The following is a 26,281-nucleotide window of genomic DNA, read 5'->3' on the forward strand; positions in this document are numbered from 1 at the left end:
TCAATTGAAGTGGCATTATTGAGTAACTCAGATGAAAATTGAAAAAGAAGTTTATCAAAACACCCCTAGCGGTAATGTTGTCTTTCTCGTACATTATAAGAAAATGTATTTTGGCCATAACTTTTGAGCCCATAGTCCGATCCAGCCTATTTCTAATAGGGAGCAATGGAAAAACGTTCTCTGACGAATGAATCTCGTTGCGAGTAAATCGGTTGAGTGTAAGTGCCTAAAAAATAGTTAAGATAATTTTGCTCACACATACAGCCATTAACATACACGTACACACAGACATCACCTCAATTCGTCGAACTGAGTCGATCGGTATACAACACTATGAGTGTTTAGGCGTTCTTTTTAATGCTTTTGGAGCAATCATATAACTTCTACGTATACTTAGTACACGAGAAAGGCAAAAATAGGCATTTTTAAAAAATCATGTATCTTACAAAGTTGTGAATTTGGGCAGAATTTTATTCACGGTCCTCAAAGCTTAAGCGTTCAATAGTATAGTGCATAATGTTTTACTGCGGGGTATTGCGGGGTACCAAACTGTTTTGTTCGTTAAAAACTGCGTAAAATATGCTTTTACAAAACTACTTAAAACTAAATTCTGGATGGAGCTATTATTACATTATCAAGCCTATTGCATAGATCTGTTTAAGAGCTTTGTAACGATATATAAATATGTTACTTTTGAGACGAAAATATGGCAAAAGCTTCCCAAAAAACGTAAAAATATCTTTCCCAGGAGGGGTCAGTTTAAACGGCACCCCCCCCCCCCCTAAAAAATCTAAAAAATAAAAACCGTCCTGATTATAAAAATATAGGTTATAAGCTGTGTATTCATACATTTTACTCGCTCAAATCGAAAATTGGCCTTTTGGTAGTTTTGGCCACTCCTTTATATGGGGCTGTCCTATTGTGCATTGGAGCAAACTAAAAAATATGTTTACACGGCATTTAAAAGAGCAACTCATATTCTTTATTATGTCGAAAAATCGGAGATATGTTATTTTTAATCTCAAGTTTTATCAATTTCACTTTCATGAAATGCTTTTTTTTTCAAGTAAATTGATATAACTCGACAACGAAAATAGAAACAAAAGATGTTCTTATAGCAAAACACGCGCCTTGAAAAGCTCCAAACGTCTTCAGATGGTGACATTTGTGAAAAACCTATATACATAAAAATGAATTTCTGTCTGTCTGAACCTTATAGACTCCGAAACTACTAAAGCGATCGGAGTGAAACTTTGTATGCAGAGGGATTTAGGGCCGGGGAAGGTTCTTAAGATAGTTCGAGACCCCTCCCTCTTTTGGAAAGGGGGGCTACAATACAAATGAAACAGAAATTTCTACATAACTCGAGAACTAAGCAGAGAATAAATCAATATTAGGTGAAACGAAGTTCGTCGGGTCTGCTAGTGAAAAATAAAAAATCTACGGTTTTAACACTTTTTACAAGTTTTATCATTATCATCCTATTGCATGATTAACGAGAAAAGATGCTTTTTCGGCTAAAACTATATGTACATTCAAAAAAAATTGTTTAGCAAAGTTGTTCTGGATACTTGGGCCCTAATTATCGAAAAATAGCGTGACCCATTTTATAAAATTGTGAAAAAAATTTTTTTATTGTTTTGCGGAATATTGACATAAAATGTTCTATAAAATTGTTGCGCAGCTTTTTCTAATCAACTTTGCTATAAACATATTTTTCTGTAGCTTTTGTTTAGCTCTTATAAGCTCCCTTATTTAGAGCAATTTTACTGATTAGGATTATGTAAAGTATCCCTCAAAAAGCAAAACACAGGATTCTGCTTTTACCCGATTTTTTTCGCTTGTAATTTTGATCATTTGGGATAAGTGCAAAATTGAGAAAAAGTAAATCGTGTAAAAACAGAATCCAGTATATTTTTTATCTGGGCGTTTTATTTTTTACTTTTCACGAATTTTTCGCCTTCTGAAGACTTTTGAAGCTTTTCAGAACGCGTGTTTTGATATAAGAAAATTTTCAGTATCTTTTTTCGTTGCTGAGTTATATCAATTTATTTGAAAAAATATGACATTGGTAAAAATTGAGATAATAAAATAACATATCTCTAATTTTCTGACATATTGAATAATATTAGTAGCTCTTTTAAATGCCATGTAGACATATTTTTTTGATTTGCCCTAATCGGAGATATCAACTTTTGAAAAAACGTAATTTTGACAGAAAAACGATTATAACTTTTAATCGGCAAAAAATATAGAGCATATTTATTAGGGTGCCAATGAAAATCGACTTTTCGAACCTCAAAAACGGGTAGTGCTCAAAAGTTTCATGTTCTCGAAAATAGTCCCTATGCAAAATTTCAGCAATTGACTTCAAATTTTCATTTTTGATGCCAAATGTCTTAGAAATGCATGAAACGTCGAGATCTGGTGTTACCACGAAAACAAATTTAAAAAAAAAACTTGAACTTAGACTCGAAATTGAATTTTTTGTTTTTGATGCAAAATGTCGTAGAATACATGAAACGTCGAGATCTGGTTATCCCGAAAAAAAATCCAAAACAAAAGACTTTTTGGGACTTAGGACTTTTGACTTTAGACTTTTTTTATTTTTGAAGCCAAATGCCTTATAAATGCATTTGGAAATTTTCCTGTAGACGTAAACAATGCTATAGGTGGGCATGATGCTTAACGCACTACTAAAAAAGGCCAATTATAAAACTTAGTCTAGGCAATTACTTGCTTGGTATTTTGCATAAACAGTTAGAACTCTGCATACTATCCGATTTTATTACACCATCATTCTTAAATACAATGATTGATTGATATGTGCGTTTGATTCCACTCCTCTCTATAGTAAAATTCTCACGTGTTTCAACTTTCCGAGTTGAAAGAATACTTTTTCGGTATCATGTTACAGATCAAAATACTTTTTGCAAGCAATAATAGATTTAAATTATGATGAAGGTATTTGTCAAGTAATTGGAATTGAAATTATTCACATGAAAAGTTTATCTAATAAAACATACATACGTTCCATTGTATCTTTTGATTATTATATGAGAAAATGTTTGTACGATTGGTGCGAATGATGATAAAACTAAATATTCATACACTAGGGTAAAACGACCTATTCTGGAGGAGTTAAGCACCATGTCAAACCAAAACTGATTTCAAACATTCTTTAAAAATGAACTGTTTATTATTTTTTACATTGTAGTAGTCGAATAGGGTGCTCTTTAACTCTAGTTTTGTAAATATTATGTCAATTATGCTTAACTTATGTTGTTTTGTTTTTTATCACATCATTTTATCACATCAAACTACCGCAATAATAGGAGGCAGTTGCCAATATATCAATGGTCAAGTTTAGCGTTATGTAATTTGCGAATGAAACTGAAACCGCTGAGTGGATTAACCTGTTTTTCAAAGATTCTCAGCAACCTAATCGCAAGCATCGGATATTCTATTTGCAGCTTTCAGTTATTTTCTCCAGTACGGGTTATTGGTATGAATGTTTTGATTTTATAGTTTCACCTATACTAACGTAGTGCTACAAATCGAAAGCGCATGCCACCATTTAGCTACGGGTGTCCCCAGTATTCTCCAAAAAAGTTTTGGTTAATTATGTCGCTATACTAATGCAAATTGTGACATAAAATTGATACATAGTGTGGTTGTTATCCATTCATCTGATGTGCGAAATCAGGTATGTCCATTCAAATCTTTTATTGGGCAAAAGAAAAAAAAACTCTTGCACAGCCTGCCTGCATAAGTCAATGAAACATGGCTGCTAAAAAACCGAGTCAAAGTGATTTTTCATGCAAGTTTATTGCTTTTAATAGTTGAAGAAGCGTATAAATCTAGCGTAATGAAACAGAAATATGTTCGATACACTTTCTTAAGGAAGCAGTGGTTAATATCTTCCTACAAATCGACGTATTATTGCTGAAATATTGATTTATTTGAGTGATGAGCCAATGTTACATCCAGGGCCAATATTACCGCCGGTTACCCTATTCATGACCATTCAACTTCTAGTATATACATTCTTGCGCACATAGAGACATAAAATCAATTCATCGAGATAAGTCTTCAATAAAAAATATTAAGACAACATTATAGCTTTTACATGCACTCAGTGTACTTGAGAAAAAATGAGGAATACAAAGAACAAAAAATGTTGCTCTCTAAGCATCCATAGTAGAATTAGAATGCGTAATAGAATGTGCATCAAAATGTTAACATAAGCTTGAGCCTAGTTAAACATCTTAAGCCATTATTAACCATCTTTCCGACATTCCATTTTTATTGTGCAGCTTTTTACTCTAGATCCAAAATGCTATTTAACAATAAAATCATTCAAAACATTCAATCCTCACCACCAATGAAGCAAAAAGAAAAACAATGTCTCTTCCATTTGAATGACGTTTCTTTTACAAACCGACTATCTGAACGATTCCTCCTTCAACCGCATCTCCACATCAGAAGCGGCATCATTCACTTTAATATCCGCTACTGATGTACCCTTCAATGATACTCTAACTAAAGTAAGAAGTCGTGCTTTTCTTGATATTCTTGTTTTGAAGTTTTCGCCTTTGTAGGGTTGATGACATAGTCATTAACCATCGATATCTTGAACACACAATATATGGTACCGTCAACTGGGGGGAAGATGATCATTGAGGTGAAGATGATCATTTGATGTGTCAGTCAAAAGTGCCAAATTTTTTTATGAAACGGTAATCAACAATATTCTGCGTTCAAGTAATGTTACCGCTAGGTAGAAATCCGAGTTTTTCGATTATAATCATAAAAATGTATTTTGTGGAAGAAAGAGAGAGATAGTCATAAATGACGCTATTTCCGTTTCAAATATTGACTTCGTAGACTTCTTTACGTAGTAAATTCAACATTCATACAAATAACCTAGTGTATTTTGATTACTAGGTCATAATGATTTTAGTAGAGCTGTCTTGATCAACTTCACCCCAAACCAGATTACTCAAAAAATGTGTGATAATTTAATTTATTTTAATAAATGCGAACGCATTTCAGAAAACTAAAGTTGTTGATTATTGCAAGGTATAGCAGTACATGTTTTGAAAATATTTGTTTCGATTTAAAATGTAAACACACATTGTTATTGCATGTTTTGTCTTAAAAATGATCATCTTCCCCCCAGTTGACGGTACACAAACATACTGACTTATATTCGAAACAGCTTTCTATTAGGATTCAGCCCATTGGGCTGGAGCCTCAAATATAAGTACATTTACCAAATATAGGAACAGGTCCACTGTGCCTACAAGGAAAATTGTTACAGCGAGAGCAAGGGCTTGTGCAACTTTTCCTCCGCAAAACTGCAGCCGAGGCGATGCAACGGTCACTTCTTGATCATGACGCTGGCACGCGCTCCATGGCTAGTATTGGCAAGATGCGTCGTCGCATATGGTCCGAGCAGCAAAAGTAAGAGTAAAATCGTAACAGATAACATACGGATGTGCGTTTGACAAGTATTCCACACAAGATTTTACTTTCTTTTGCAGACGCGTTTTTCGCCTATTTGAGACGACAAGTTGTTATCGACAGGCACGGAATATCTGGTTTTCACTTACACTTTCGTTAGAGAGATCTCATCTATCCTTGGTGTGGCACTGCGAAGAATTTTCTAACAGTCTTTGCAAATTTCACCCAGTGTCAACTATGCTCTAATCCACTGAAACTAGCACCAGTCGGCTGATGATTCCACTTCGGTTCCGCACAGTCAACACATTTCGTAAATTGGACACCAGCTAACATGCATTCACCACTGCACTTGGGCCGTTAGCGTTGAACAAAAATCAGTGCCGTGGACTCGTGCTAAGCACCGCCAATTTCTTCTGAACTAGTTTCACACGCAGAGAATTATCTCAAATTATCTGTTTGTTTGCCCCAGACACTTCCTAATGCTCCTTTCCAGGCTCCACACGCACCCGATACTTGAGTCTCGATCAAATGCAACCAACTAGAAGAAGTCAAAAAGCAGAAAAGCAACCGCGCAGCTAAACGATCCAAGCTAAACTGAAATCACCGAAGGAATAAAATGATTATAAATGTATGAAAACATGCTCAACATAGAGCAAGCAGTGATAAAAGCAGACGAGAGTACAACAAACAAACAAGGCACGCAGCCAACGGCAACGTGGTCGATCATATCGCGCGCATTTTTCTCTGCTCAGGTGAGATGCGCGCATAAACAGCTCAGGAGAGTGACGAGAGAGCAGAACATTTCTCCTGTGCTTTTGTTTTGATGTCTGATATGCAGCATGCTTGTTTATGCTATGCTTCTGAGAGAAAAGCGGCTTCAAAATATTTCAGAGAATTCACTTCGAAAAGCACAACCAAAAGAAGCATAATTGATGTACATTACGCGAGCTGGACCTATCGAGTTACGAGCAGGAGCGGTTGATAAATCGATATCGATAACGATTTTCTAAGCTATATTTATGACTATAAATTCTTATACGGAACCAGCCCAAAACATTATTCGCAGACTTCAGATGTCGTTTCGTCCTTCTTCGATATTGACTATAATATTTTGAATTCTGATCAGTTGCACCTATCACATGTCGGTTTCTTTTCACCAATTTCTTCCAGACTCCAGGTTTGATCTTTACTTCTGATGCTCGAATACTTTTTATCAAACTCAAATAATGAAAAAAATATATAACCCAAACTTTAATCTGTTTAGAATACTAACTACCCAAGGTTTTGCTCAAGCTAAGAATGTTGACTTCTTGAATGGTTCTGGTTCTGCTTTATTTTTGAACATAGACGGTTTGAAGCCATATAGGGTAACCGTACCCTTAGTGGAGGTAGCATCAGTAGTGTAGGTAGTGGGGTTTTAATGAGATTTATATTAATTATACACTTAACGATGGTTTCAGTTCATGCGTGGTGCTTTAAATATCATGTTTAATGCAACTTATCTTAAGATTTCGCTTGAAAACCTATTGAAAACAATGATTTTCCTTAACAAAATTGACTCCCTTGCACCTATACTGCCGCTAACCGCAAGTCGAGCACATCTGGCTATGGCGTCCATATAGGGGAGACTGGGTAGACTTGATCCGCTTTTCTGATTTCCGATGTACCACAGCCAAAAATAAATAAACATACGCGATTTCCACACAGACTCTCTAAGAAATATAGTATTTAACTTTACTGATGTATGACAGTCCTTAAATTATTGTTGTTATTGATACACAATCGTTTTTTTGGAGTGCTGTCAAAAATCGACTTTTTGAATTTTCGGGGGAAATTGATCCCTCTCCAAGAATTTGCTTTGATAAAATTATAAAGGTGTCCTCCGATTTTTTAAATATTTTTCCTTCAAAATATACAGAATTTTCAAATTGCTGTGCGTATACATGAACGATTTTTTTTATTGAATTCGACAGCACATGCAATTTTAAAATTTGGGGAGACTTGATCCCCTTTTTATGATATCTACGCAATAAATATTTTTTCCTGCCAAAACTTCATCACATCTGTCAAATCTACAAAAAAAATTAGAAGCCTGAATAGAGGTTTAATTTTTTTGATTTTTTTCGCCAAATTTTTGTATGGGTGACTAATGGGGGATCAAGTGTCCCCATATTGAGGCAATAACTCCAAATCCAAATATCCTAAAACTTTGATGGAATTTTGACATTTTTATCAGTACAGATCATTAAGCATATTTATGGCTTTGTGCTGTGAAAAAACGAAAGCATTCGGTCATTGTTATGAAAAGTAGTTCAAATTTTGCGTGGCCAATAAAAAATCTTTGGGAAGGTAAAAACATTCAAATCGCCCTGCAGAATAAATAAGGTTGTCAATCCAAAAAATAACTCACCACATAAAGGTCATTTGTTTAGAGGATCTATATTAAAAATACGCTAGAACAAAACTACTTTAGTTCTCGATAAAACAGGGGGTGATCAAGTCTCCCCGGGGATCAAGTCTACCCACCTTCCCCTACAGATGTGCTCGACTTGCGGTTAGCGGCAGTATAGTGGTGCAACTGTACCAATAGTGGCGAGTCTCATAAGAAACCAATAATGGATACTACTATAGGAACCAAAATTATTTTTTACCTCCACTAAAGGAACAGTGTACCCATAGTGGTGCAAGCAATATTTGGTAATTGTTGATGTTAAATGACATCTATCTAATTTTTGTTAGCAAATTTTTTAGTTTTTTTATTGACTAAGATATTAAAGCAGTAAATTTCCCATAATTCGAATAAACCACCATAAACCACCCGACTTGGACGTTAATTTACAATGTTATGAAAACTCATATGTGAATATATGTACGATATGTGGAAGATATTGATTTGGGAAGTGGGGACTTCGATGGGACTCGAACCCATGACCCTACAGTACGCTAGACTGGTGCTTTAACCAACTAAGCTACGAAGAACCTCCGTCGGCCTTCGCAACCTAGCGGCTAACGAGCTCGAGATTCCCAAATTCGACGCATAGTCAAATCACTCGCAATCCATTTTTTTTTTAATTGGTCCAGAGGTGCATAATTACCACAGGAATCGAGCCCTATACTTGGTTTTGATGGACATTTTTATTTCACAGCACACCGTGTTTTTTTTATATGATTTAAGTAGTTGAATGTTTCCTGTGTATACACTACACCCAGGTTTTTTTACACGGTTTGGTTTTAGTCGTTTAAGACCTTCAGCGTCAATGAAACAATGAGTTAACCCCACGAAAAAATTCACAAAAAATCAAAGAAAATTCAGGTGATATTTAAAAGCTGTGAAAATTCAGGTTAACCGAGAAATTAATGAATTCCAACCGTGTAAAAAACCTGGGTGTATAGTATACAAAACATGACAACATCATGCACGGTGCAATTTCAACAGAGTTGCAGCCCTCTAGTGAATTACTTTCAATAAATATTGTTAGATTTGAGCAAAAAATAATATTTTCAATGAATTTAGAGAACCGTTTGGTTTATAAAACTTCTTGATCTACGAAGTTTTTTCTTTCAAAGGTGAGCCAGCCTGGGGTTGCATAAAGAATAGAAAATGTTTTTTTCTGGTATTTTATTCTTACTATCTGGGCTACAAAACCCGGAAAGGAGCGCCTAACATAGCTCTGGTCGTCACAAATTCCAATACTCACGCTTCCACGGGTCTTCCGATGACAATTGACCGCCAGCTAAGGGTTGCATACTTGGCTGGTAGTATGTGCTGGTAGTGTAGCCTGGGCACTGTTGTCCTTCTGACATCAGCTAGAGTGAGAGGGTGCGTCCTGTAGGGTCAGCCTAGGATGTGGTGGGGTTTGACAGTAGGCTCTGTTGAACTTCTATTAAAGCTGCATGTGTCCGGAAGCAGACCCATCAAAGCGACCGTGTGCTTCTCAAAGCGCACTACCCTAGTTATGGTGTGGGACTTTGAACAAATTTGACCCGACTGATCGAGCGTCTGTTCACCAAAGAGGTGCGGCTCCAACAGCGTCTGTTCTGGAATCCATCGGCTGAGTATGAAATGCTATTCCCCGGAAGATATACCTAAGATGGCAGCCCCATTCCGGTGGATAGGGAACCTTGGGCCAATAACCTACTGTTCCCAAAACATCAATTTGTTCAAGAATCCGATAATGAACGAATACGGACTGATTTTACGCACGAGGTTAACACGCTGCCCGGCATCGCGGAGTTGGCTTCCTACTAAGCGCCCAGGCACACTCTGCGCTTATGAAGTGGGAATCAATAAGTGAAAGAATAAACATTGCTAGATTAACCTTCTGTCTGTGCTCAAAAAAACTTACGTTGTCTGTGCTCTGGGGTCAAATTGACCCCAAATTGAAATTGCTATAACTTTCTTAATGTTTGACCGATTTTGGATTTTTGGGGCTGTTTCGAAAGATAATTTAATCATCTTTCAGGTCGTTACCAAAGATTGATTATTGGTGGGCGGGTACATCGCGGGGAGTGGTTTTAGTGAACAAGGGTACAAAAACAGTGATTTTTTATGAATATATTAGTTATATCCGAAAATCCTACCCATTTTGAACTGCACCTTTTTAAAAAAGGTTATATAGGAAGGTGTGTGCTTTGGGATGAGGCGTTGATAAGTTTAGAACTTGGCCGCCAGGTGGTGGTATATTTGAATTCATTATTTTAGACTACTCAAGTAATTTCGATATAAAGAATTCTCCTCAGTGTAAATATTCCTATCGCAAAAGTTTCAAATTTGTTAAAATAGCGTCTTGATCAAAGGTCGTCTAGTGGGAATGGACTGTCTTGTGACGGAAGTAATAATTGGGAATTTTACAAATAGGCGGAAAATTGTCTGATCTTTGGTTACGCATGTAGACCCAAAGGCCGTAATTCCGGGGTTTTCTTGGATGACCTAAAACATATTCTGTAAACACATTCTATTATTTGCAGCATCGCTGGAACAGGTTGAATACAAAGAAAACTTTTGATGAACTCTACCAAAACATTCATGTTTGTCAAAAATGCTACAAACCAAAATACATCAGATCTCACATGAAACAATATACTCAAATATAACAGCTCACTAGCGCCGCATCTTGGAACAAGTGCTCATTATATTGAGCACCGCTTTGTAGTCCTGAACATGCTGAACAATGTTGCCGAATACAACTTGGGTATAGGTATGAGGGATCTCAAGCTAAAGCAATATTTCAAACATGCAAGAATATTGCAAGTACACTAGCGCCGCCTGTTTGTAAATTTCCTAATTATTTATTCCGTCACATGTTAGACCATTTCTACCAGACGAACTTTGTTAAAGACGTCATCTTTACAAATCTCAAATTTGTGCGATAAGAATATTTACAATGAGGAAAATTCCATATATCAGAATTATTTGAGTAGTCTAGAATAATGAATTCAAATATACCACCACCTAGCGATCAAGCTCTAAACTAATCAATGACTCATGTCAAAGCACACGCCTTCCTGTATAACCTTTGCAGTTCAAAATGGGTAGGATATTCTAATATAAGTAAAATAAGCATGAAAAATCACTGTTTTTGTACCCTTTTTTACGAAAACCCCTCCCCGCTGTGTACCCGCCCACCTATAATCAATCCAAAATTGGTCAAACATTAAGAAAGTTATAGCAATTTCAATTTGGGGTCAATTTGACCCCAGAGCACAGACAACGTAAGTTTTTGAAAAAGTGCACTGCAGCGCATATTTTCAAGATTTTTCAAGCGAATTTGCACCTAGGAGACAGATCTCGGCGAGTTTTATCAAACTACCAAAAATTAGGATAATCGGTTGAAAACTAAAAAAATGGCAGCCACTCAAAGTGGCCTGGGGTCATATTGACCCCAGAGCACAGACAAAAGGTTAAGAACACAGGTCCGAAACCTTACTATAATCCAATGTTATACGCCAGCCAATGCTGCCGATCTGCAATACAAAGAGAGTTTCTACAGCCAACTCAGTGCCGTCGTAGATAGAATTCCGAAGGGTGATATCAAGATCTGTTTGGGAGACTTCAATGCAAAGATCGGATCCAACAACTCGAACCATGAGCGCATTATGGGACGCCATGGTCTTGGAGAAATGAGCGAAAACGGAAAGCTGTTCGCAGAATACTGTGGTAATAACGACATGATGATCGGGGGATCGCTCTTCCCTCATCGACCGGTTCGCAAGTTCACCTGGGTCTCCCGTGACGGCTTTACAGAAAATCAAATCGACTACGTCTGCATCAGCCGAAAATGGAAACGGAGCCTTCTTGATGTACGGAATAAACGTAGTGCCGATATCGCGTCTGATCCTCCTCACCTCCTCACCGGCGAAATACGCCTGCGCTTTGCGCGGATTCGTCGGCAGGAGGAGAAAGTTGTGTTGGAATATCAGGTAGTGTGCGATGCTTCGCTGTAGATGGAAGATGGATAGGAAGCAGGCGCCAGTTGGTTGTAGTTGCTCTTGGGTAGATTAAGGAATATTGTTATGGATGTATTGTAGATACCTATTGTTGAATAAAGAGAACTGCAGCTACTGGCAGAGTTATCAGTCAGTAGCCTGCCGTGGTGTAGAAAGGGAACTCTAGTATTTGTTGTTTTTCGTGAGGGGGTTCCCTTCTTTGGCCAACAAGTTGGACGACGGTTCAACACACGTCGACTAGAAGACGCGTGCTGCAGATATTCCGGAACGTAGCAGCGTGGAAGACCAATGGACCGCCATCAAGAATGAAAACCAGCGAGAATAATCTGAGCAAACCGCGCACCCAGAGAAAACAATGGATCACCGATGAGACCTGGAGGAAGATAGAGGATCGAAGAAAAACTAAAGCCGCGATAAAGCGATCAAAAACCAGAGGAGAAAAAGTCTTACCCCATCAACGATACTCGGCTCTGAAGAAGGAAGTGAAACGCTCATGTCGACGGGACAAGCGAGCGTGGGCGGACTCTCTGGCCGCAGCAACCGAGGACATTCGCCTCTTCTACGATATCTCACGACGCTTAAGCGGGACGAAGATGAATGCAACGATGCCTGTGAAAGACGTCAATGGTCAGTTATTGACCGACCCAACTGACCACTGAAACGCTGGTTTGAGCACTTTAAACAAATTTTTCAAGAGCCAGGCCATCACCACCTCGGCATGATCTGCCTAGGATCCGACGTATAACACGCATCAATACCGAAGCTCCATCACTGCTAGAGATTCAAACAGCCATCCAAAGCATGAAATCGAATAAAGCCCCAGGGGTGGACCGCATATCAGCCGAGATGCTCAAAGCTGTCCCCATGACATCGCTCAACTACTGCATCGTTTATTTCGTAATATCTGGGACACCGCAACTTTCCCGGTCGACTGGATGCAAGGTATCTTAGAGAAGGTGCCCAAAAAGGGTGACCTGACTGTATGCGATAACTAGCGAGGCATTATGTTGCTGTGTACCGTTCTCAAAGTTCTGTGCAAAATTATCCTAGCCCGGATTCAGGAGAAGATCGATGCGACTCTCCGGCGGCAGCAGGCCGGATTCCGTGCCGGAAGATCCTGTGTGGACCATATTGTCACGCTCCGCATAATTCTGGAGCAGGTCAACGAATCCCAAGAGTCCTTTTACTTGGTATTCATTGACTACGAAAAAGCTTTCGACCGTCTCAATCACGAGAATATGTGGGGCGCCCTGAGACGCAAGGTGGTTCCTGAGAAAATCATCGGCCTCATCGAAGCAAAGTACGAGGCCTTTTCGTGTAGAGTGCTGCACAATGGGGTCCTGTCCGACCCTATCATGGTCGTAGCTGGTGTGAGGCAAGGATGTATTCTATCACCGTTACTGTTCCTTATCGTAATCGATGAGATTCTGGTAGATGCGATTGATCGTGAAGCAAACCGCGGGCTATTATGGTAGCCTATAACCATGGAGAACCTGAACGACTTCGAATTGGCTGATGACGTTGCACTCCTCGCGCAACGGCGCTCTGATATGCAGAGTAAGCTCAACGACCTTGCCGAGCGCTCCTCCTCGGCAGGTTTATTCATCAACGTCAACAAAAACAAATCGTTGGATGTAAACACGGTGACTCCTTCCAGTTTCACAGTAGCCGGGCAACCAGTGGAGAATGTTGAAAGCTTCCAATATCTTGGTAGCCAAATGGCGTCAGACGGCGGTACCAAGATCGACATAAGCGCACGGATCAAGAAAGCAAGGGCTGCCTTTGCGAGTTAAAGAAATATCTGGAAAACAGGCAGATAAGTGAACGCACCAAAATACGAATTTTCAACTCTAACGTAAAATCTGTGCTGTTATACGCTAGCGAAACATGGTGTGTATCAGTGGAGAACACTCAACGGCTGCAGGTGTTCATTAACAGATGCCTGCGGTATATAATTCGGGCCTGGTGGCCTCACAACTGGATCTCAAACAACGAGCTCCATCGTCGTTGTCACCAGAGGCCGATAGCAACAGAAATTCAGGCTCGGAAGTGGGGCTGGGTCGGTCACACTCTACGTAGGGGCGGAAACGAAATCTGTAAACAAGCATTAGACTGGAACCCAGCGGGACATCGCAGCAGAGGCAGACCCAGAGGCTCATGGCGGCGAAGCCTCAATAAAGAAATAAAAGAAGTCGACCGAAATCTAACCTGGCAACAGGTTAAAGCGATAGCCGGGCAACGCTCAGGATGGAGATCTTTCAAGTCGGCCCTTTGCACCACCGGAGGTGTACAGGATCCATAAGTAAGTAAGTAAGTATCTTATCCCTCATTGACTTATTCCAGGCAAATGCCTACTTCCAAAAAAGGAATCTCAATTCCCGTTGCTTAATGCCGGACATACATCTACTTTTAAAGAAGTGATTAAATCCAACATTGCTTTAATCCAAGAAAACGCGAATCACATCCATCATTACCTTATTCCGGGCCAACGCCTACTTTTAAAGAAGGAATCTCACCCACTATTTCCTTATTCCAGAAAAACGCTCAATTTTAAAGATGGCATCACATCCCCCATTGCCTTAATCCGGGCAATCGCCCACCGTAGTCTGCCGTGTAGTATAAGCTTAACAATATCCTGCCCTTTATAAACCTGGTATAACTGATTCATGCGATGCCGCCAGATGACATTATCCTTTTCACTGACGAGTATTGTCCGCAGCACCTTACGCTGGAATACTCCGAAAGCTCTCCAATCAGCGTCCTTAAACGTCCATGTTCCATGACCTTATAAAGCAACCGGACGAATCAGAATAGTATACAGCGCAAATTTCGTTTTTGTTCGCAGACTACGGAACTTAAGCTAGTTACGAAGTTTGTAATAAGCCATATTCCCAGCTGCAATACGACTTTTACCTCGCATGTAACATCATTATCGCACGTCACTAGAGTTCCAAAGTACACAAATTATTCTACAACTTCAAATTTGTCACCATCCAGAATAACTTCACTACCTCTGAGACAATAAAGTGAGTTATTTTTTTGTTGGGTAAGATCGAAATCTGACAAATGATCGTTAAAGACTTGTACAAAGACTTATAAGTTCCTTAAGAAAAGAGTTCCAGCATTTGGATGTATTAAAGGATTAAAGTGAAATAGTTATGCGTAAGTCAAGCTTACATATTGTATTTCAGTTCCTGAATATTTTACGACAATCGGTTGATAGACTAGATCTGAGTGATGCAATTTTATTCCGTACATAATCTAAATGCCAAAAAATGATTTTACCTATGCAGGTTTCGAAATTAGTATATTGGCCATAACTTTTAAGCCCAAGCGATCGGACCGATTTTCAATAGAAAACAATGGGACAGGATGCTTCGTCGAATGCAAAATTTTGCGAGCAAATCGGTTAGTGGATTAAAATGAGTGAGCTTTTTGAATACGCCATAACTTTTGAGCCCATTGTCCAATCTGGCAAATTTTCTTTGTCAAATGCAACTTGTTGCGAGTTAATCGGTTGGGGGAAAAAGTGCCTGAAGATGCGGCCAGATACTGCTTCAGACGTTTAATGATGTACATCACAACACTCTTTAGTGATGAACCGACAGAAGTAATTAATGTTGTACTGAAGATAAGATAACAGATTCATTGCTGCTTCTCCACCGAGGAGTCCAATAAAAATTGTAGGGGCCAGTTTCAGTTGAATCTTCAAACTGGATACGCCTCTTCCTGAATGATGGAAAGTCAAAATTCTTACAACCGCCCAGTGAAGCTTATCACTTACGAAGACAATAATCTTGACGAAACGCCTGTTAGCCTGCAAGACAATCGAAGTGCATCATCGAATACAAAAAATTCGTTAGAGTAAGAGTGAACTAAAATCTACAAAGAGGAGTTTTAATTTATAGTGATGAACTTTAATTATTTGAAAATTCACCCAAAAAAGTTTTAAAAATAGCCTTTACGTATACTTTGTATACGAGAAAGGCAAAAAGTACAAAGATGAGTTGATACTATTTCATTTAGTTCAACTATTAGGGATAGTTTCAACTAAATAAGTTCAAAAATAATGTTCTTTTCACCATAATCAACTAATTCGATGGTCTTTATTTCATGAATCCAGTGCTGTTCGTGCCTTAGAAAGTTTGGTAATTTGTTCAATTTGTGAAAAGCGATTAAAGTCACCAAAAATGCTTCAATGTCAACACACATTTTGCCTTGCGTGCCTGGAAACGACTTATTGGCAACAAAAGCAACGAGGTAGGTTTCTCCAAGTTAAAAATTGAAAGTATTCCAAAATTTCGCTTCCTTCTATAGTTGTTGTCTCTGTTGTAGATTACATTACATGTTCTACATGCGAATCGAAACACGCACTCGCTTCCGCTTCTGCCTTGCTATCGGATCTCCCTCCCAACCTGTACATTGATTCGGTGCTGCAGGTCTTGAACCAATCAACTGGTAGACCAAATGGCAATGCCAAACAAGCCTTATCTTCTCCGTATGCTACTTGCAGCGCTACGGTAAGTGTTTTCGGCTCTAAGATAAAATTAAACTTGAATATCTTTACATGTTTCGTCAATTATGATGTGATTTCCTGATGGAAATATTTATACAATGAGTAATTGCAGAAAAAGATGTAGGGGACTGTTCAGTTTTCCATCTCACTGAACATATATTCAACTCATCGCAAAACAGAGAAATACAGCACCAATCTTGTCGCTTCTTTTTGCTAACATACTGCTCACTGCTGAAAAAATCACAAAAAAAAAATCAAATTCCTTTTCATTGCTTTGTTTTTGATGGGATGGAAATAGGAACTATGAGATAAAGTGCCGAACCGTTCTCCTACGTTGCAGCAATCCAAATCACCTTTAAGCAAATAAACTATTTGAATGGAATATCAGTTATTTTGCCGAGAAAAACTAGCAAGTCTGATTGATAGAAGCGTGACTTAAAGCAAAGTTGGATTGTATAAGAAATATCTTTTATCTATAAATTCCATTACAGCCGAACGAAGAGAGCTTAGCATTAATATGCAACAAGTGTGATACCGTCAGTAGCGTCATGATGCAAAAATGCAACCATTGTAATCAAGTAAGTTATGATGACGTATATAGAGAAGTACTCAACAATTATATAAACATCAGCACAATTTTATGAAAATGGAAGAATCAAACAAATGATGCATTAGAATTATAAACTAGGTATATAATTAGAACTAATTCATTTATATAGAATGCTATTTTTCGTTTGCTAGAAGTAAGGAAACCAATACTTCTGAAAATTTAGCAAGTGGCCATTTTGTAACCGCAACGGAATAGAGGAAATACGACCGATATGTGTTCCTACACGCACAGCTGAAAGTATGCTCTTTTGTGCAGAAATACACTCTTTTGCGGGAGAATGGGACTACCCACAAAAGGAGTAAAATTTGATGCATAAAAAGGATAAGTGTGTAAACACTTTTCCTGTTTTATGTATAAATGTTAATCATTTGTAAATAAAAGATAGTCATAATTGTGCATAATATTTATTCCTTTTTGTGTGTAGTCCCATTCACCCACGAAAGAGCGCACTTTGGAGTCATAATTGAATACTTTATAGTCAAAAGAGCATAGGGGAGGAGAAGACCACCAGCTGTCATCGAGAGAAAAAGTAGAATCATTGAAATTTCACACGATGCGGTATAGGAAATGAAGTATATTTTTGTTATAAAACAAAAATTAACCTTTTGTCTGTGCTCTAGGGTCAATATGACCCCAGGCCACTTTGAGTGGCTGCCTTTTTTTTTAGTTTTCAACCGATTCTCTTAATTTTTGGTAGTTTGGTAAAACTCGCCGAGATCTGTCTCCTAGGTGCAAATTCGCTTGAAAAATCTTGAAAATATGCGCTACAGTGTACTTTTTTCAAAAAACTTACGTTGTCTATGCTCTGGGGTCAAATTGACCCCAAATTGAAATTGATATAACTATTTTATTGTTTGGCCAATTTTGGATTTTTGGAGCGTGTAATTTAATCATCTTTCAGGTCGTTACCAAAGTTTGACTATAGGTGAGCGGGTACATCGCGGGGAGAGGTTTTCGTGAAAAAGGGTACAAAAACAGTGATTTTTCATGCTTATTTTACTTATATGTGAAAATCCTACCCATTTTGAACTGCACCTTTTCAAAAAGGTTATGCAGGAAGGTGTGTGCTTTGACATGAGGCATTGATTAGTTTAGAGCTTTGCCGCTAGGTGGTAGTATATTTGATTTCATTATTTTAGACTACTCAAATAATTCCGATATATGGAATTTTCCAGATTGTGAATATTCTTATCGCACAAATTTAAAACTTGTAAAGATGACGTCTTTAACAAAGTTCGTCTGGTGGGAATGGACTGTCATGTGACGGAAAACATAATTAGGAAATTTACAAATAGGCGGCGCTAGTGTACTTGCAATATTCTTGCATGTTTGAAATATTGCTTTAGCTTGAGATCCCTCATACCTACACCCAAGTTGTATTCGGCAACATTTTTCAGGATGTCCAGGACTACAAAGTGGTGCTCAATATAATGAGCACTTCTTCCAAGATGCGGCGCAATTATTTTGGCTTCCCGGATAAAAAATACAATAGATTTGCAATAAAATATCATAAAAATACAATACATTTTATAGATGAGCATTAAATTCTATTGTTTTTATATCATACCAATTAAAGTGCCATATTGTTATTCAAATAGACTTACAATAAATTCTATTGCCAGTAAAATTTCGACAATAGAATTACAATAAATTCAATTGTAATGACAAAAATTTGTTCGAGAAAAAAACGATTTTTTTTATCGTAAAGGTACATAACAACCCCTATTTTCTATTGTAAAACTGCCATTTACAATAGGCTTTATGGTGGAGTTCTGCAGCACCATTCATCATCATCCCGGTCGTGTGGTCGGAGGTGGCGTAGGGGGTTTCCGCACTCCAACCTCAGGCGAGTATTCTCAAAATTATTTACTTTCGGTACCTGATGCTTTTCCGGCTTCCAGCTGCTCCATACCATTCGACGGTATTGCCAGTGCTCCTGCATCGGAATCAAGCATACTATCGGCAGTTACTGCAACTTTGGATCCGGGACACCCTATAACAAGTACTGAGGAAGTCCCTGATCCTCCCGACCCAGTCGTGCTATCCGCCATCGTCGTCGTCCCGGTCCTGTGGTCGGTGATGGTATACGGGACTTCCGATCTTCTTCACCAGGCGAGTATAATCACGTTAATGATCTGTCGCTGCCTGAAAATTCGCCGCTTTTTACCTCAGTCTCGACTTCTGTCATGGACACCGCTCCCCTAGGAGTCTACGAGTATATTATCAAAATACTAGAGGACTTTCTACCAAATTGGACGACGTTTATCTGGCTGTGCTTGACGGCGAGTATGATGTTTATGTGTTCACCGAAACCTGGCTTGATGGGAGAATCAACTCACTCCAACTTTTCGGTGACAATTTCGCTGTTTATAGAGTGGACCGCAGTATATCCAATAGCTCTCGCGTGCGCGGTGGTGGTGTTCTAGTTGCTGTTTCCAATGAACTTGTTTCCTGCCAGATCGCCGTAGGACAATTCAATTTAATTGAGACTGTTTGGGTCAAAATAAGTCTCTCTAGTCGCAACGTTTTCATCGGCGCCTCGTACATTCCTCCCGACCGACGACATGATTGCAGATAAAACACATGCACAGATAAAAATATGTTGTGATTTTAAATGTATTTTCATGCACATATTTGGAGCATGCAAATAAACGTAACATTCAATCGATCTCACTATTCTTTTAACTCGAAATAAATTTAAACGGTGCTTGCTTGTAAATTTCAATCAAATTTAATTGAATAATCGAATGTTAATTCGTTTGATGCGATGGACTATAATTTTACACGTCGTTGAATTTTCAAAATTATTTGCTGTGCACCTTGGTGCTACTGAATTTGCCTCCGCTTTGGCCTTATCATCGGATGTGGTTATTCTGCTTGGAGACTTCAATCAACCAGGACTTGTCTGGTCTCTCTCCCACCACGGATATTTGTTTCCTGATCCGCTTTTGTCTGCAACTACACCTGCCAGCCGCCAACTAGTTGATGGGATTGCTTTTCTTGGACTCAACCAAATCAATCAGATTTCGAACTTTCAATCAAACATGCTCGACTTGGTGTTTATCAATGATTCTTCACTGCATGAATGCACTGTCGTTGAGGCTCCGGACGCCGTTGTGCCGCTTGACAACTATCATCCTGCGTTGGATATATCAATTGACAACGGATTTAATCAATGTTTCGATGAACCTATGAGTGACGATCGGCTCAATTTTCGCAAAACCGATTTTCAACAGCTCCGACAATGCTTGTCTCGTATTGACTGGAATGTTTTAGATCGCCTGGACATCGAATCAGCTGTAGACCGCTTCAACTGTCTGCTACGTGATTGCGTTTCAGTCGTTGTACCGAAGCGAAAGCCTCCGAGGAAACCTCCGTGGACTAATGCTCTTTTACGGAACATGAAAAGAGTGCGCACTAGAGCTCTTCGCACACCTTTCGACGGTGTGCCTTCACTAAACGGAACTTCAACATCGCCAGCAATGATTATCGGTGCTATAATAAACTCCGTTACAAACACTATGTTCATCTCACGCAACAAAATCTCCGACGACACCCCAAGAAGTTTTGGTCTTTCGTGAATTCTAAAAGAAAGGAATCTGGACTGCCATCAAGTGTTTTTCTCGATAACGACATTGCGCTGAATACTGAGGATAAATGCAGCCTTTTCGCTAAACACCTCTCAAGTGTATTCTCGGGCCTTTCGCCTTCTCAGGTTGACATTGATAGAGTGGAGTACCTAGCAATATAGTGGATGTGGATGTCTTTCAAGTAGACGTTCAAATGGTACTGTCAGCGATACATCAGACTAAAACATCATTTTCTCCTGTACCTAGCGTTCTTCCATCGGCTGTGCTAAAAAAAAGCTCCGATATTTTAGCTGCGCCACTTTGTCTTCTATTCAACCTATCACTCCAGCAGACGAAATTTCCAGTGCAGTGGAAATGCTCTACTATGTTCCCAGTTTTCAAGAAAGGCGACAAACGAGATGTGAGAAACTACCGTGGCATTACATCACTCGGAGTGGAGTCGAAAGTGTTCGAGTCGCTGATGAACGATAGAATGTTCGCTTCCTGCAGAAATTACATCAGCCCGTATCAGCATGGTTTCTTTCCCGGTCGCTCTGTGGAAACGAATCTTGTCAGTTTTACTTCGTTTTGCATGGAGAACATTCCAAATAGATGCCGTTTACACCGATCTCAAATCTGCTTTTGACAAAGTTAACCATGGCCTGCTGCTTGCAAAACTAGAAAAAATGGGCTGTTCTTTTGCTTTATGCACCTGGCTCCGGTCTTATCTGGTTGGACGCCAAATGTCGGTCAATATTGGAAATAATTCATCCGACTATTTCTCGAACCTTTCTGGAGTTCCACAAGGTAGCACCCTTGGGCCATTGCTATTCTCGCTTTTCATTAACGATGTAACCCTTATTTTGCGACGTGGAGGTATGCTGCTGTTGTTTGCCGATGACCTTAAAATGTATGCAGTTGTTCGAGATCTCACTGACTGCTATGAACTACAGAACCTTCTTGAAATCTTCAATGGCTGGTGTACTCGGAATATGATGGTTCTAAGCATTCCTAAGTGCTGTGTCATAAGTTTCCGACGAACAACTAATTTCGTCCAGTTTGACTACAGTATTGCTGGTTCTCCACTTGGGGTTGATCATGTTAAAGACCTAGGAGTTATTTTGGATGAAAAGCTTACCTACACCCGCCACTTCTCAAATACCAATCGCCTGCTTGGGTTCATCCCCAATGAGTTTCAAGATCCGTTGTGTTACAAAGCGTTGTACTGCTCCCTGGTTCGCTCAATACTAGAGTTTGCATCTGCTGTTTGGAATCCCTACCAGGCTGTATGGAGTGAGCGGTTCGAATCTGTGCAAAGAAGATTTGTCAGATATGCTTTGCGCAGCCTTCCATGGAATGACCCATTGAATTTGCCTGCCTATGCTGATCGCTGTCGTCCACTAGGGTTGAATACTCTAGCCAAGCGGAGGAATGTTGCTCAATGTGTTTTTATTGCCAAGATTTTAACATCCGAATACGATGCTCCTGAGTTCCTGTTGAGAATTAGTTTATACGCACCTGTCCGAACGCTTCGAGCGCGAGCGCTGCTACACGAGGAGCCACAAGCAACAAACTATGCTGCTAACAGTTCCATTGTCGCCATGATTCATCGATTCAACGAAGTGTCCGACGAATTTGATTTCCAGATTTCAACATCCAGATTTCGCTGTCGTTTGCTGAGCCGTATGTAATGTTTTTAATGTTTGACCACAACTAGATTTAAGAATTTCATGTAGACAGCACAGTCCGATGAATAAATTACAAATACAAATACAAAAAAAAAACAATAGGCTAAAGTTTAATTCTTTTATGATCCACAATAAAGTTTAATGTAATTACTATTAATTTTAGCGAATTGTCACAATAATTTCTATTGTAATCCTTTTGGGATTTTTTATTAGGGTTGGGATACTAAAAATAAGTTATATTAACTAATTTGTAAAAGTAAATACGTTATAGGGTCCATTACTAGCACACAAGGGGGGGATCCATAATAGGCAACAGGAACATGTGGAAATGGAACATGTAAATCAAATTGGGGGACCATAATACGTATGTTCCTACGTTGCTGGAACGCCTACAAAAAAAGTTATAGCGCTTCGAAGATTGGTTGTTTAGGGAGTGAGTGCTAGTAATGGACCCCTTAAGGACGGAAATTTACTTCTATCGCTTCGCTAGAGTCAGACTCATGACATATTGCCATTCTGTAGCACCAGATGACAAGTAACAGTTATCAGCAATGCGTTTCGTACTTAACACATGCTAAAACATTCATTTTTACTACTAAAATAAGTATTTTAAAATAATGTAGCCAGATTGCCTATTATGACCACCCCTGGGATGATAATACGCAACATAGAGTTTGTTTACATACGTATTATGGTCCCCCCCATTTGATTTACATGTTCCATTTCCACATGTTCCTGTTGCCTATTATGGACCCCCCTTGTGTGCTAGTAATGGACCCTCTAACGTATTTACTTTTACAAATTAGTTAATATAACTTAATTTTAGTATCCCAAGCCAAAACAATTGCATGGAACAATTACCCTGATATGTGAAGCAACTTTATCCAATGGAAATTTGCAGGAAATCGTTGATTCCAGCGTTTACTTTTGGTTTTTGTTCAGGAGGTCCACTATACGCACGGGGTCCATTACTAGCACTCACTCCCTAACTTACATGTAAACAATCGTTTATTCTGCCAGCACTACCGAACCGTTTGTATTCATGGTTCTGCCCTGTTCTGCCTAGCAGCGAACACAGATTATATGTCAACCACAGAACCCAAGAGTCGAATCGAGCAATCTTTTTTGAAGCATGCGTGTTAATGACATGAAGCATGCATGTTAATGACATATACCAAACAGTGAAAAAAAAAGTTTGTGCAGCGATATTTGCGTCGACCGGGTCAAGAATACCGTTTTGATTTATATTCCAAACACTTGAACACATTTTTCACTTCTGAGGTCTTTATAACACATGAATTAAAATATTTTAACAAATCAATAGTTTCTATCGGGTAGCGAAAGAATAGAATTTTCATATATGGAATTGGATTTATTCTGCCAAACTTTGTCTCAAATTTCGAACACTTTGATTCGAATTCCGAACACGACCTTCAATGCACTAAAATGCGAAATTTCAATTTTATATCATTGGGGGCAATTATAATGTTCTTGATCTGTTCGCCTGCCGAGAAAATTCGTTTATTAATGCAATAATAACGTAATATTTCAAATAAATCTCCATGTAAGAAGTACTCGGAATATGAGTCTGATCGGGATTTGAGACAAAACAGTACGCTACCATACAGCGACCTGACTGTATACGATAACTGACGATTATGTTGCAGTATAAGTGTAGTATACCTTTCTCAAAGTTGAGGCTGGACTGCAAGATTTTTTTTATGTACAGGTTATCCGACTTCGTCAGTAGATGGGAATAACCAGTGCGATTGGGAAACATACATTTTCAGTGCAAAACGTAAACAAACGAGCATAAATTCCATACCAAAATCCAAGATGGCTGAGTTGGGGATATTGACAAGTCGGATAACCTGTACATAAAAAAATCTTTTGGTGCACAAGACCCATAAACGAAAGAAAAGACCTCTTTCTCTAAATTTTTTTCTCGTCGCGAAACAATTACTAATGTTGGCATCGGGCATGCACAATCGCATCATTTATCAAAGTAAATTCAGATCCAGATCTAACTTATGTTCCTTACTGTGGCGGAGACGAAGAGGAGAGCATCGTTTTAAAACAGCAAAAATCACCTACTAATATTCCTTCCATTTCCATTTGACTAAATATTTGTAATCATTAAAATTAAGTTGTATAGGACATTAACATTGCCGTTCCCTTCGATTTTTTGTGCTTACTCTGAGTAGCAGTAAAAGTAATCGGGAAAATCTTGATATCGAGTAAATCCACAATAGGGTAAAAGACCCAATAGTGGAGGAACTAAGCACGTTCCACCACTATTTGTTGGTTCCCACCAAGTCTATACTTCATATCACTTACCTCAAGTGTGCATATGAAAGGTTATTACTTATATTTCATCCGACATGTGTTCCAATTGCAGTAACATCTACATTGCCTTCTAAAATGGAACCTCCAATTAATGGTGCAGTGTTCCAATAGTTGCGATAATTTTTAATTCGGGTTCCTATAGTTGCGAATCCCATTGTTTTCATATGGGACACGCAACTATGGGAACACTACCGCAACTATTGGTACAAAGCCAAGAAAAAGATAAGGTATTTTAATGATACTTTACCGATTTTGCGGGAAATCCAAACCTGATTTCATTTATTTTGTCTAATGACAGGTCAACAAATTGATGGACTAGATGGGTTGCTGCGTTTAATACGTAGATTTTGTTAAAACAGCTCTACCGCAACTATAGGAACACCCACGACTATCGGATCTTTCACCCTAACTAACTACAAGGAAGTGGCCGGCGTCGTTTGTCAATTTTCAAACTCGTACACTGCGGATGATTGACCAACCCCACTACCCAAGTAACCATAAGCACTATATTACGCCAAACCGCCATATAGGGCCAATATACGGCTATTTAAAAATTTATAAACATTAAAGTGGCACTATATGACCGATTTGGCGTAATATACGGCTTATTGGTTACTTGGGTAAGCCATTCTGTTGATTCATTGTGCAATTTCACTTATTAGTCAGAGAAATATGTAGTCTGTTAAAGCTAAACTAAGCTAAATCCTGGCTTGCGACGTATCACACTTCAAGATTTTGCAAAACAAGTTCATAGGAATGTGTCCTGGGGGCATTTGGTATATATGGTCACGTTCTGGAATATCCCGAATGTTGGTTCGCATCCAATTTTTTTCAGCTCTGAAACCTGACTTGCGAAGTGATGTTTTGCAAAACAATATCATGAGAATGTGTTCTGATGGGTTTTGGGCATCAGTTGTTGATTATTCGCCCGAAATTGCAATTTTTCGAAATGCATATTTTCTTCACTCAGTTCTACCAATTGACCTTAATTGATAAGAAGTATCCTGAATTTTAGGTTCACAATTCCTACGTAAACTTATTGTGTATAGTAAGATTTTTAGTAATGTATCCTTTGAAATATCAATATTTTATATGTTTAGGTTCTATGCGCTATATGCTGGCAAGCGCATATGGATCAGCTCATCAAACAAGCTCGGCAACTCGACGATCAACTCAACTCGGCTGTTGAAAAAATGGGACACAAAATGAATAGTTACAAGGTAAGGAGATTCAATATAATTGATATTATTGTACAAGAAACTTCAGTCTTTAGTCAATTTTTATTTATTATTTTATTATTTATTCAGACTAAGGCCGAAGTGGCCTGTGCGGTATATAAGAGTCTTCTCCATTCGGCTCGGTCCATGGCTACACGTCGCCAACCACGCAGTCTACGGAGGGTCCGCAAGTCATCTTCCACCTGATCGATCCACCTTGCCCGCTGCGCACCTCGCCTTCTTGTGCCCGTCGGATCGTTGTCGAGAACCATTTTCACCGGGTTACTGTCCGACATTCTGGCTACGTGCCCGGCCCATCGCAGTCGTCCGATTTTCGCGGTGTGAACGATGGATGGTTCTCCCAACAGCTGATGCAATTCGTGGTTCATTCGCCTCCTCCACGTACCGTCCGCCATCTGCAC

At 38.9% G+C, this 26,281-nt stretch overlaps 2 protein-coding genes across 2 annotated transcripts in view; one reads left to right on the plus strand and one right to left on the minus strand.

Annotated features, from left to right (window-relative positions):
• The window catches only part of LOC134215870 (uncharacterized), a 48,220-nt gene extending 42,174 nt beyond the window's left edge, over window positions 1–6,046 (minus strand). Inside the window, exon 1 of the mRNA XM_062694966.1 lies at window positions 5,616–6,046. The gene's annotated coding sequence lies outside the window, so the exon portion shown is untranslated. The remainder of the gene's footprint in view (window positions 1–5,615) is intronic.
• A 9,586-nt stretch (window positions 6,047–15,632) lies between these two features.
• Window positions 15,633–26,281, plus strand: part of LOC134211623 (RING finger protein nhl-1-like) — a 35,800-nt gene continuing 25,151 nt past the window's right edge. The window contains exons 1-5 of the mRNA XM_062688689.1: window positions 15,633–15,777; window positions 16,037–16,173; window positions 16,249–16,433; window positions 16,921–17,007; window positions 25,743–25,862. Coding sequence (XP_062544673.1) covers window positions 15,647–15,777; window positions 16,037–16,173; window positions 16,249–16,433; window positions 16,921–17,007; window positions 25,743–25,862 — 660 coding nt within the window. The 5' untranslated portion in view covers window positions 15,633–15,646. The remainder of the gene's footprint in view (window positions 15,778–16,036; window positions 16,174–16,248; window positions 16,434–16,920; window positions 17,008–25,742; window positions 25,863–26,281) is intronic.

Source organism: Armigeres subalbatus, chromosome 2 (genome assembly GCF_024139115.2).
Source record: "Armigeres subalbatus isolate Guangzhou_Male chromosome 2, GZ_Asu_2, whole genome shotgun sequence".
NCBI lineage: Eukaryota > Metazoa > Arthropoda > Insecta > Diptera > Culicidae > Armigeres > Armigeres subalbatus.